At 31.0% G+C, this 14560-nt stretch overlaps 1 protein-coding gene across 1 annotated transcript; it reads right to left on the bottom strand.

Moving 5' to 3' along the window:
• Nucleotides 1–1286: 1286 nt before the first annotated feature.
• LOC126839967 (UDP-glucosyltransferase 2-like) lies at nt 1287–14119 on the bottom strand. The gene is made up of 6 exons (XM_050575434.1): nt 13791–14119; nt 5924–6246; nt 5538–5698; nt 3627–3846; nt 3318–3537; nt 1287–1563 (listed from the first exon to the last, which is right to left on the bottom strand). The coding sequence occupies exons 1-6, from the start codon at nt 14117–14119 to the stop codon at nt 1287–1289; spliced, it is 1530 nt and encodes a 509-aa protein (XP_050431391.1).
• Between the last annotated feature and the right edge of the window lie 441 nt (nt 14120–14560).

The following is a 14560-nucleotide window of genomic DNA, read 5'->3' as shown; positions in this document are numbered from 1 at the left end:
AATTTGTTTTAACCATAGTGTTCGTGTGTCGTTTTAATTCTATTTATTTATTGTTGGCTTAATTGGAGTATCTAATCTCTTATCCCTCATGTATAATCACTTACTACTGCTAGATCATGCACCCACGAACAAATTTCGTATTTACCCCTAGCCAAAGACATATACATTTCAAAATCACAATAAAGAGTACATGAAACCATAAACATTTTAAATTTATACACATAATTAATTATTACGATATTTCAGTTTGTTTCCCTTAGAAAGGCAATGGATAAATGTTTCTAACTGCGCGTGTGTCTGAGTCAATCTTGGCTACTTATTTAATCTGGAGGTGAGGTCAGACTGTCAACCTCTGGAAACCAATTGACAACTTTAACGTTTTGGTCAAATGTAAAAACAATTATTAAACAAACACCCGATACCAGAAATATGACCGTAAAAATGAATGTAACATACATTAGTATTGTGTTTCACTTTTTTAATAATGCATCGAACCAATTAATATCATCAGGCAGACCTCGATAGATATTCAATTACTGATTTTATTCATAATGAGATAGTTTATATATAATAAATTAAATGTTTGCCTAAATCTATATTTATAATAAGCAAATTTTATCTGCTTAAGATGCATTTCTATATTACTAATAAAATACCTTTGCTCTCGACGAAAAATATCTTATAATCATAATATACTTGAAAAATAAAAAAAAAATTGTCTATCTTAAAACCAATGTTTATATTACTGACGTATAAATATTCAATATACATTATTTTGCATTATTTAAGTAGTAAAATGTAATACAATATAAAAGTTCGACAAGTTAAAATATCTTGGTAATTTTTCGTTATAATACAGAATTACCCACTTAACCAAAAAAAAATTATGGTATCGATTGCTTACCTGTTACTCCCTCCTCTTAGGTTGAAACTATTATATTTTTGTCAGTTGTCTTATGAAATAAACTTTATACTTCAAAGCCAGTTGAAATTCGAACCCAAAAGTATCTTAATAAAGGCAAAAAAAAAAAAGTATTTACCGCTTTTCTACTGTATTAGTTTTAATGCATACAAATTTAATTTAATTAAACATTTAAATCATATTTTCTAACTTAACACTTTATTACTCTACAACTTTTGAAAAATATTATAAAATTGTGTGGTATTTCATTAAAGTAAGTAAAAATGAAGAAAATATTTTCTTAATATTGGTGTAGTTATATAAATAACTCTTGATAAACAATACATCTACTATATAAATCACAAATAAGCCTATAATACATAAATTACTCGGTTTTGAACTTAAACTTGAATAAAAGTGGTTTGCATATAACTTTTAAACATGTATAAATAATAAAGCCAATCAGTGAAATTGTGACGAGTATTAGAGATAGTATGTCTAAAAGGTAGTATTCATACCACGTGAGATCAAATGCTTTTGTCTTTAGATGTTGTGCACCTTTATGTCGTACAATAAATTCCGTCCAGTAAGCGGCTGTTTTAGCAGGTGACATTGGGCGGTCCTTGAAACGCTTAGAAGCCAGTTTAGCGTTAGACGAGTACCTAAATGTGAGTAATAAAAGAAAAAAAAAAAAAAAAATAAGTTTCATGATGCCTAAAATATATTTTTTGTTCATAAAATATTTGAACAGTATTAAAAGTTTTGTTTTGTAGTGGAACACAGGGTAAAACTAATACTAAGGCAACTTAACCTAACCGACTACTTGGTGAACTCGCAATTCCATGGTTGAATAACTTCATTTGCAAATTTATAAACTAAAGTAATTGGTAAATTATGTCTATCCATAACATTTCATTCCAACGAGTACCTATTATTTATGATTTATCCACCTAAAACGCCAAAAATGACCTACTCCCTAAACTCCTAATATACAAAAGCTTTACTAAACCAATGTGGTCGTATGGTATAGGGTGCGGCAAAAAGTCAAACATTAACAAAATTCAAGTTCTTCAATCTAAGTGCCTTCGCCGAGTTCTCAACGCCCCATCTTTTATATCAAACTAAACGATTCATAAAGATCTTGGCCTTCTTACTGGAAAACAATCTGCTATCTCTAGATGTAAACACTTTCACAACCGTCTCTTAAATGATCATCCAAACCCTCTTATTGAGAATCTTTCCTCCCACGTGATCCAGATATCCCTCCTCGCCACCTAAAAAGATCCAGGCGGATAGGTTTCTTCACGTTTTTTTTTCAGTCATGTGTATATAAAAATGATCGAACAAATGCTTATTGTATATCTTGTACGGATTGTAATTTTTACTAAAATAAAAAAAAATCTTCCCACATAATAACTATACGAACGTGTTCTAATATTGATCCATGATAAACCAGTTTTGTCGATATGTATAATATTGTAATAACATATTATCTCTACAACACTCTACTCCCCCAAACTAACCAAGTAAAATACTTAGGCCTCATTTTCGACAAACGCCTAACTTGGAAAGATCATATAGCTGAAAAAAGAAAACAATTAAACACCAGACTTTATCTTCTTCGCCCTCTCTTACGTTCCAAACTTAATCTTAAACTCAAAACACTCATCTACAAAACTCTTCTCTTTCCACTATGGTATTACGGTATCCAAATCTGGGGCTGTGCCGCTCCATCTAACATCCGAAAAATCCAATCGTTTCAATCAATTTGCCTACGCACACTCACGAATTCCCCTTGGTATGTTTCTAATAAAACTCTTCATTCTGATCTCCAAATCAGTTATGTAAACAATATCGCCAAAACTGCCTACCAAAAACTTCATAATAAATTCATCTCTCCCCCCAACCCTAATATACGCTATCTTTATTCTAATCATGTCACTGATAATTCGCCAAGAAGATTACAAAGGAAATGGTGTAAAGAGCTTCTATAAATTATAAAAAACAAAAAACAAATATTAGATAAACTAACTCAAAATTCAAAGTAGGTAGCTCCATTGGGTGCCTCCCTACTGCATGTTGTTCAAGCTATACTATTTTTTTTTTCTACTGTTTACCCATTTATTGTTGTGCATATGTTTTGTATAGATGTAAATATTCAATCTAATGAAGACATTTTCTAAAAAAAAAATTACACATTGTGGATAAGAAATGACATAATACAAATATGAATTTAGATTAAATAAAATTCTGACCCTGTACTATGAAAAAGTTAGCTGTTCGTGTGTTATTCTTTACTCACCATACTCATTGTCCGTAAACATTATTTTTTTTTTTGTTACATTTTCCTATGTGTATTGCTCCATAATTCAATATTTCTATGTTAAAACGTAATACTATTGACCGAGGCTCTTACGTTTCATTGTTAATTAATTTATTAACCGATTCGAATATCTGAGTTTCGGTGACGGTCGTCACATCGAGTGAAATGGCCATTCCGGCGTCGACGAGATTAGCAATGTTTCTCGGTTGGTCGTAGACAAGAGGAAATCCTAACACCGGAACTCCAGCATCGACGGCTTCAAACACGCCAGATATTCCACCGTGCCCGATGAACAGTTTGATATTTGGGTGTACTAGAAAAAAAAAAAAATCAACTCACTCGCTTACCGGAATGAAATAATACAAATAATGTATCACTGTAAATTTCCTCTCTGATTCTTACAAAGAATATCACGTTGGGGGAACCACTTTTTCGTCATCACGTTGTCCGGTTTGTCTTCTATTTCACTCTCATATTTCCACAGTATCCTTTGGGGGAGGCGCGCAAGAGCTAGTTTAAATGCGTTTCTTATGTGGTCTGGAAATGATGACATCTTCACTGTCGATCCGAACGTAAAGTAAATAACTCCATTTGATGAATTGTCAATAAACTCTTGTATATCCTGTAGGCGATTCATATTATGAAAGTAATACAAATTATAACAATTTAGTCGGGTGAGGCTTTGGCAGCGCTTTGGTAAATCAACTGCATAGTTGGCCCATGTTTGGTTCATTGGGGTGATAAGTGTTAAATTTAATGTAAAAACTGTGTATTAATGTATACGTGGATAGTACCTATGTAAATAATACAAAATACTGTCAATTACGGTGCAGTTTGACTATAGAAAATTAGTAAATGTTATGTTCGATGTGACTAATAATTATTTAGTAAAACTAAATAGCATGACTTAAATACTTCTTATGTAACAACAGATCTAAAATATAATCTAAATAACTGAAAAACTATGTTCTATTTATAACTGTCATTACATAAATAATCACAAAAGTATACAAGATGATTCATTTTGGGTAAGACACTATTTTTTTTTCAGAAAATATGAACATTTAAAAAAAAAAATGTTCTATACTTTTAGGTACACATTGTACTACATTTTTCAATACTGTGAAAATTTGTATCTCGCCCTTGTACGAAAAAAAAGGGCACGAAATCACTTTTTTAAATGGCAACATATGGTTTAAATTCCATAAATATATAGACAACAGTTTTGAAAAAATGTTATTGTTTGAATTTTGAATTTTTATTCATTAGTTCACTTGTTATAACTTTGTAAAGATTTGAATTTTTGTGAATACTTCTTAATATTTTGATTCGGTTCAACAAAGACAATTAGTTTTATTACACTAGTCATCACATAAAATAATAATTAAGTAGATAAGAACAGGTGGATGAAAATTGAAAATTCAAACAATAACATATTTTAACATTTTTTGCCAACAAATTTATGGAACTAAAAACATACGTTGTCATTTGAAATAGTCAACTAGGACCCTTTTTATCGCATAAGGGATAAAGATATAAAATTTCAAAATATTAATATTTTCGGAGAAAACTAGTGTCTTACCCAAAATGAATCACTCTGTAATTACTAATTTGATGCTTTATTTGTCATGTCTTAAAAATTATTTGTTAATCAGTTTTTTTGTCTATTGAAAAATTAGGATTTTCCACATACAATATTTTTTTGGCCCAACGACGATATGTTATACACATAACATATTCCACAAATTGTCATATTTTATAAATATATACTATAAAAATAATATCTTAAACCCCAACTTGTACAGTTCTTAAAATATTGGTTAACAGTAATATAAATATACTGCTTAATAACGAGTCATACAATTTACAAATTTTGATGATTGAACAAATTTCATTTATTTTTTATTTCCTCAAATTAATAGATAATGTGTACATTTTATTACCTTTTTAAATTGAGAACAAAGTACAAAAAAATTTGTTTCAAGATTAAGACAGGTGGAAGGGTGGAGAGTAGTATTATTTTTATTTGCACGCACCACCCCCCCCCGTCCTAAATTATAAATTCTGATAACTTCAATAATAGTTATCCAAAACTGGTTTTCAACCAGTCAAAATTTAAAGTAAAATCTTCATAATTTAAAAAGTTAATAAAATATACACGTTGCCGTTTAAGTTTTAAAAGTTGGAGTAAAAAAAAACTGTAGGGGGGGGGGAAGTTGTGAAAAATTGAGATCACATTCTATAAAAAAACTGAGAAACACAAAAGTTAAATTTCTTCTTAAATCCTATGTGATATTCAATGGATCAACTCACTTTTGGTATTGCTTTAGGCCCGGCAAGGTGAATGCCGCCGATTTCTATGAAATTGGGTGGCATGGGTCTTGCCGGTTCAACGATGAAATGGCTATTCACAAACACCAAGGACGGTTTGACAGGTTCTACATAGTCGTACGGCCTAGGGTTGGACTTAATGGCTCTTGTTTCAATATACCATAACAAAAAACTGCTGTATTTGTAGGTGAGAAAGTTGAGAAATCATGGTTGGAATGACTTTGGGCAGCCGAAAGACAACAAAATATTCGATACGTACGCGGGGTTGGGCTCATCGCCTAGAAACGACGACTCTAAGAAATTCGCTATTGGTGATGGAGAGAGATAAATCAGAGGTAGACGGAGACGTCGAACCAAGTGAGACATACAGTCCGAAGCGTACGATTCGCTGACGATGACATCGAACTCACCGGTATTGCCCTCAGTCATTATCGTTTTTATTTTGGAATTTGAATAAATGATATCACATGATTGCCTGTTAACGTTCACCACACTGTTGATTAGATTTCTCGGAGTGTTTAGAAGCTCTTTGTATTCAACTAAATCAATGTTTGAAAGCTTTGGTCCCTTAAAAACGATTTCTGTGTAGTTTTCTCGCCTTCCCTCTGGAAACCAAGTGAAAACCGTAACGTTGTGACCGACGTCGGTCAGCGAATGCAAAAATCCATTCATGAAATTGAGACAATCGACACTAAAGTCATAATGCCACAGACAATTATTATTGTGTTTGACTTTTAAAAAAACGGATCGATAACTGGTGAACTGAAATACTATACATCGAACAAGATGTTTTAAGTGTTTGAAAATAAAATAACTAGGCTTGCGCGTTTTAATTAATGTCATATCTTAAGTTGTTAAATAACTTAAGAGTCATTAATCCTAAAAGTTAATTCATTGATAATATGAACTGTATTTTAAGTACTTATTGCTCCCATGCGTAAGACATCAAACAAATATTTTATTATTCGTACATAAGTGTAATTTTTTAAATTGTATAAATAACTTCAAGTTATACACTGGAGATTCCACAGTTTATGCTATTACATTATGGTTCTACAGATGGATGACGATTTGTAGATTACATAAAAATTGCGGAGCCTAGAATATATATTTATTTGGCGATGATGAATTGTATTGCTACACCCACAAACATAATATTACATAATGTCAAATTATGTACATATAATTACTACATATTAACAATATGACCAAGTCATATTGTTTGCAGAAATCTACAAGTCGGTCTCCCCATTCGTTTCTAATGTTTAATCGACTACTTGCCCATCAGCAAGTATAGATCATTTGGTTTAGAAAAACCAAATGTGAGAACTGTTTAACGTATAAGAGTAAGAGATAAAAATATTCCAAATATTGAAAAATGAAGTAAAAATTAAAACCACAAACAAAGGAAAAAAAAATTCTACAAATATTTATATTTTTCGCGAAAATTGGTGTCTTACACCAGTTCTCATCATTAATTACATTTTTTTTCATAGTGCTTTTATGTAATATATAATAAATCATTTATCGCCGGATTGCACGATTCACAAAATAAGATTAACTAACAATACGGTCGACGGTTGTAGATTAAAGTTAATGGTTGACGGTCGTCGGTTACAACGATAAATAAAAACAATTACACGATACAACGAAATTTGAAATTTCAGTGTATAAAATAAAACCAAACACATTATCAAGTTTAAATAAGTATAGGTGCAAAATATCATATCAAAATATTATTTTCTTATTTCAATTAATAAAACAACTTAAAACGTGTTTTCAATACGTTTTCGTGTAAGAAAGTAAATATACTTACTATACACAAACTAATACATCTAGGTCGATGTTGAAGATGTTGTTTTTTTGGGGTATACTTCCTTTTACGTGCATTGGTGTGTGACTAACAGGTAACTATTTGAACAAGCATACAAAACAACACATCAAAATATTAAGATTTTTTCTTATTTCAATAAATAACACACCTTTTCTTTACGTTTCCGTGTAAGATAGTAAATAAGAAATTATTTAGAAAATTCATAACAACGATAAAACCGTATATTATTTTCAAAAAGTTTTAAATTATTATAAAAATCAAATAGTTAAATTATTAATGACCGGATGTAGACATTTTACAGGTGCCCTAAGATCAATTTAGGTTTACATCCTTTTTCATAAAAACAATTTTGTATTTAATATTTGGTACTGAAACGGTCCCTACCTTTAGCCAGTGGTGTTTTTACCTAACTATTTGCCAGGAAAGAGATTGTTTTAATAATTTTATTCTATTACCGAAATATCGAACACCGTAAAAGTACAGTCTTTTTTTATAATATAAAAAGATGATTTAAACAAATGACTCCCCGGGTATTTTTGCTACATTTTTCAATACTACCCATAAAGCCACCCCAAGAGGTCTCTTCCGTTTTTTTATTATACTCTTAACTAATTTTTTTTTACTACTCAAGCGTTTATATTTATTTTAAATCTGTTTTATTACGGAATAATAGTCAAATTTAGAGACTGACTTTGGGACTTTTAAGTAATGACTACTTTTTTTTAAATAATGTTAGCAAAACGTACACCATAATAAATTTTAATATCGTCAAAACTTCAATTTTCATGTTTAAACGAGGAAATACCAAGCACTATTGTTTTTCTACTCGACAGATATAAATTAACCAGATAAAACTACATTTCCCAATATTGTGAGTCGCGTTTTATCAATTTACGAAATTAACAATTTCAAAAAAGGCGCAAACCACCGCTAACATTTTGTTCTTTTTTTTAGAGTTGAGAAGTTCTACTATAAGGCGTTTAGTCCGTAAGACTAACTAACTAAGACAAGGCCTATATAATTTTATAGCACGGTAAAGTCTGATCAACGCTATCAACTCAACAACATATAATTTAAAAAAATTGGAAAAACATCAGTCAGTACAGTGGAGTACTGACAATAATAATATTCATTATCAACTTAGAAGTTATTGTTAAACAAAATAGTGATACTAATATTATGTATGAAATAGTCAACCGAAAATATACTATTTCAGATCTCACTCTACAAAAACGATATGAAAAAAAAATTATATTTCTAATTAAACCCTATAAGATATTGAGAAGTTCACGATAAAAAGATCTCCCTGTGATATTTTGTCGTTATATCGGCGTTAAAAAAAAAAGGCAACACGATTATCGAAAAACATGTGGTTGTTATTGTTATTTTTGCATAACCCATAAAGTATTATTTAAACTAGTCCTATAATACATAAAAAATAGTATACTGTAAGTAAACTGAACAAAAACAAATACAAAAATATGTTGTGAATTTGTTTTCACCGAAGAACTTGAAAAATACAATACAATTATTTCTAGTGCTGTCGAAACCACAACTCCTGTATGTCGACTCCCTTTCAACTAGTTTTATCATATTACAACGGCAGTGCAAAATTATTTTAAGTGCAAACGAGGTCATGTCGTTTTCGTGGTCGTTAGTATTGCTGATTGCATTAACAGTGGATTTTTGGCAACACGGCGATTCTTGTGTCCGTCAAAAATATGCAGAAAACCATACAAATAGTCACTATAAAAAATTATGCAACATCGATACGGGATACTCTAAGAAAAAATCATTAAAAAGGTACGATGAACTGAAGAAAGTTTCAATACAAAATGCGATTGATGAGGTTTACGAAAATCTCGCGTGTAGTTATTTGTTTAACTGTAGTCATTACTTGAATTTGATCAGACCACTATTGAACGCGAAAGTTAAGGATGAGTCAAATGCACTAATTTCCGAAGAATATTATCCCTTGTTTGTATTCGAAGACCAAGTGGTCGATATGTTAAACGTTTTGTACAATTTCGGTTTGATATATGTAGACCTTTTTTGGCTCATGTACACGTATTCGATCAGTTTGAAATCGCTAGTCAACAAACGTTTATTATACAACGATGATACGCGAATCCGTTTATTGCTCGACCACGATAACGTTTACGCCCAGCTCGCACAATTCACTCGACAATATTGCAATGTTGCAAATGATAATAACGCGTATAACGATCAGTACGATAATTCTGAATATTATAAATCTCCGGAAGAAATCCGCGATAATCCAATTATAATATCGCCCGTGGTAATCAAAGACTCGGTGGCCAAACTCAAGGACACGATCAACACTAGAACCGCCGGAATAATTGAAAGTATGAAAATCGACAATAATTGTAGGCGGTACTTCGATTTTAATCATTTGCGGTTGATACATTGTATGGATGACGATGTTTTAAAAAGTTTATTGACAGACTTTGCTGAAATCACCAATGTACCGGAACGAAAACGTGCACGCAATCTACTAACAGTTACGTGCTCCAGGAATCTTAACTTCGAATCTTATAAGGCACTGACCGATGACGTTGCTCAATGTCAAGGGTTTTTCATGAACGTTATGAAGTATGTTATGTATTACAACTCTTGGAAATACGTATTTGAAATTGCTAAACGTATAAATTCTGGAACATGGTTGACGCCTGACAATGCTCTCCGTCAAATAAAGAAGTCCAGCGAGAAGATGAATGCATATTTTAATGAAACTATAGAGATTTTAAATTTGGAAGAAGATGATGAATTAGATATTATTGCGAAACTTTTTGATGAATCATCTGTACTGGAGTTGGCCGATTTAAGAACAAACGAAGAGCTTGAAAACACCATTTTAGCACAACTAAAAAAAATAAATACGAATTGTTTTCAACTTAGCAATGATATCTTTTCTACTGACAAGTTTACCAAATATTATTTAAAAGAAAGGAAGAGCAAGTTAAATGCTATGAATTACTTTTGGGAGTATGATGTTAATATATTAGAGAGTGAATTAAGTTTGTTTACATTTAGGAGATTTGTAAAACATTCATTTGAAGGTATTGATTTTGATGTAATTGATTCATTTATTCGTTATTCTAAATCAAAGGTAAATAATTAATTGCATAGTGTTTTTTTTTTTAATTTAAATTTCTGTTAATTTTATTGAAATGTGTTACACATAATGTAAGGTATGTATACGGTTTTCAGGTTATGTAAATTCTGATTTTCTATATATTTTCTTACATGTTAAACAGTCTCTTTTTATTAATCATAGTTTATCCAATAACCTAATAGTCTTATCTTAATATTATAAATCAATAAATAATGTCAAATAAATAATGTGTGGTTAGATACAATGTTATCTGGTTGTTTTTTCTAATAACTGTTTATTCACCAGACCATTTTTACTAAATCAGCTATTAATATCACTATAAAGCTATCCACGATCAAATCTGAAAATACAGAAAAATTACATTAGCAACCAGATTGTAATTGTGATTTGGGATACTTTACGATACTTTTTCTATTAAAAACTTATGAAACATTTATGGTATTGTATAGTCATATATTATAAAATGGTAAGCGGCTATCTTAGTACTCTAGATTTGAACTTGGAAAAGAAAATTATACATTATACACTATTCTCTCACAATATGGAAAAGGAAATAATCTAATCAAGGTTTGCCGCCGTCGTGAGACTGATTGCAGCGCACGTGCCTTTATCAATTATCATTTATCGGTCGTTTGCGTTAGACACGTTATATTAAATAATATATTCGCTTTTTCTGTTGTACTTGTACGGTGATTGATATCTATTATTTTTAAGTGTGAAGAAGACACGGTGCCGTCCATCCGCCATCGTGTGAATACTGATAACAATTTTCCGTAAATTCCGTTGTTTTATTCGTATAAGAAATAATTTTTCGTAAGTAGTAATTATTAAAAAATGAAAAAAATTGGCTTTACATTTATTTTCACTTGCTATTTAATGTTTATTGCATTATATACAAGCTATCCGGATCCGGCGTTGTCCGGGATTTAATTTGCTAGGGCTCAATTAAATAATTCCAATTCCCCCACTTTCATCCCTCATCTCTAATCCCTTATCTCTTATCAGATAACAGAGTGACGGCGTTTTTGTGACACTTTTTTCGGTTATTATATCCCCCTCTTACTCAAGGGCCGGAGTCCCAGTCCCAGATCCTATTCCAACAGTTAAAAAGTTGTTCAGAATCGTGGTACATAGAACCGGTCTGTTCCTTTAATCATCACTTACCATTCGCTCGAGTACCGTGGTTACCATGGTTACGAAAAATATTTCGTATTAAAAGTAGAAAGTTCGTGTTTCAGACCACTTTTAGGGGTGAAATTTTCGAAAAGTACTATGCCAGTTAGGTACGCGGGAGTGTACTCAACAACTTCCCAAAGTTTCATGGCGATCGGATAAATGGTGTTCTAATAAATTATATTAGCTTATGCCATAGGCGTGACAAAAAATAAATAAAATTAAAGGACCACACAACTAAAAAAAAGTTTTTTAATTTTTATGTTAAAAAATTGTATAAAATACCCAGAAAATAATGATATTACTAACAATAGTTTCAACACATCTCCGTTCACTAGTTACAAGCTTTTAAAAACCACGCGTGACGTCACAGATTCGTTGGACGCGGCGCATCGGCCATATACAAAACACAGCTATTTTGAAACGTTTGGGATTCAACGCGGAATGACACTAGCTGTTATCATTGCCCGACGTTACTTAGGTACTAAAAATAAATAATATTATTGCCTTCTGTTTTGTGCTCCTAATAATATACTTTAATCATAATATGCCATTGATAACGATGGTGATGGACAACCACTGAGTACGCAGTAAACACGAGACCAGCCGAGTGATGAACACTACTGATAACTTTATAAGTTGAAAATGTTGTTTTGATTTCTTCGGTTATCAGCTACAAACTCAAAATATGTGTTTTTATTGTTTAACTAGCTGTGTTACCCGGTAATGTTATTATCACTTTTGTTACAATAGTAAATGCGCTGAAGTGAAAAAAATGCAACCACGAATGTTTTAATAAAAAAATTCCATTATAACTATACTCTACTGTACTAGTCCTCTTGGATAAAATCACTTTCAAATAAACGCTTTGATGCTTATAATTTGTTTATATTCTGCCTTGCATAGAAGCTAAAACTTTTTTTTGTAAAAGACTTTAAAAGTGGCCAAATTGTTGGTTTTTGAGGTAGGTTATTGCGAATTTAACATCAGCTTTCAACATACTCAGCCAAATAAACTTAAGTAAAAAAAATTAAACTAAAACCTAAAAGTGGTACTTAAGTATCATAACTTAATAGTATATATCTGCATAGATCTACATACAATTGTTGTAATGTTAAATTTCTAACTATTACAACGATTAGAAATTTGATACTATTTATATGAATTTATATAGACATCAGCTAAATGCAACAAAATTCTTTATTATGAATCAAATTAAGCGTACACTAATTCCCTTAGGTTAGCGGCATATTAAATTTAGTAAATGGTTAATATATTATAATAAAATATGTATATATTTTTTTAATTTTACAGGTAACATTAAAAAATATCTTTATAATATATTCGGGAAAAAAAAGTCAACGGTTTTGGTGCCGTTTATGTAAAATGATAGAAGACTTAAATTTAATCCACTCAATATTTCTCTAGACTCCTCAACGAATTGTTCAACCTCATAGCGCGGTACTTAAGAAATTCAGAATCTTCGTTTTCACTTTTTTTATTAACGAATGCTTCATGAATTATGGCCTTGCTAAATCGTGGATAATTTGGACCGGAAACATTTTTCAAAATACGATTTACTTCCTCTGATAATATGTTTACAAGTTCATTTATCTTCTCGTCGTCGGGTAAATATATTTGACTCAGTAAAATTAGTACTTCGTTAAGTATTTGGTCTTCAATATAAACAAAACGAAGTATACTACTCGCTGTTAATAAATCTATAAACACTTCATGATATAGTAGAGCCTTAATTCCAGTTTTTTGATAAACAACTAAGTGCAGCCAAATATAACTGTAAAAATTTGCTAGTACCACGTCCAAAATTATTTCGTGATATTTTATGTATTTCGACGGTTGTGTTATCCAATCTCCTTTAATATAATGGTCGTCGATATAAGACATTTCATTTTCGAGTTTAAAATATATATTCTTCCAATCAAAGACGAAGCCAGAGTTATCTGGAAACCAAACCACGTCTAACTTCCATGTGTTTGACAAAAAAAAATTGTCGGTAGTACGGATAAACAGCGTACGAGCTTCCTTGTTCTCGATGAAATATTCATATGATCGGTCATGAATTTCCAAATACATTTTCATCAGCACATCTTGATTGGAGTAGTCAAACTTTTCCTTTAAATAGTTATTATCTCGACACAACGTTATCGACTTCTGTAGGATTTCGTTTATCTTTGTTAAGTGTGTTTCTAAGAACGTTTGGGGTTCCAACATATTCTGTTGTAGTCCTAAGAGTTTTATATGCAGCTCCCAAAGCCAAGTGGTCACTACAAATTTCCCTTTGTACGACATTTCTATCATATAGTACATGAAATCGGAAACGCCTTTCAAACCACCATCTTTGACTTTTGGTAACACGAACCTTAGAAGTACATAATTCATGCACTGTATTTCTTGAATCATGCGGTAAAATTTCACTTGTGTCACAATTCTCTTGTTTAGCGAATCGTGGTCCTATTCATTAGTCAGCATTGTAATTTCTTCGTCAGTTAATTTAATGGGGTTAGGACTCAATGTCTTATACGTGTTCATCAATTGGATAAAACTACTCGGATACTTTCCAATAGAGAAGAACTGTTGCAAACTTTCGACTTGAGAACATTAAATATATATTAATTTTCGAGTATAAACATTTTTTTTTAATTTTATTTATCCTATGGCCTTTGATAGCAATTAAGCGTATTTTACTTTTTACCAAACATTTTACCCGTATGAATGTTCAGTTGTTTAGATGAACTGATTCAAATTAGTTTAGTAGTGAATCTAATTTTTTATATTGAACGAGGATTTTTTAAATTTACGTTGTTCAGGTTGAAACACAGAACTTAAATTTGTTCTACTATT

This window comes from Adelges cooleyi, unplaced genomic scaffold (assembly GCF_023614345.1).
Source record: "Adelges cooleyi isolate 19-005CV unplaced genomic scaffold, UGA_ACOO_1.1 ACOO_flye_CR_arks_rails_tigmint_CR_PRNA_32, whole genome shotgun sequence".
Taxonomy (NCBI): Eukaryota; Metazoa; Arthropoda; class Insecta; order Hemiptera; family Adelgidae; genus Adelges; species Adelges cooleyi.
The sequence above is the reverse complement of the archived record's forward strand: the minus strand, read 5'-3'. Positions and strand labels throughout refer to the sequence as shown.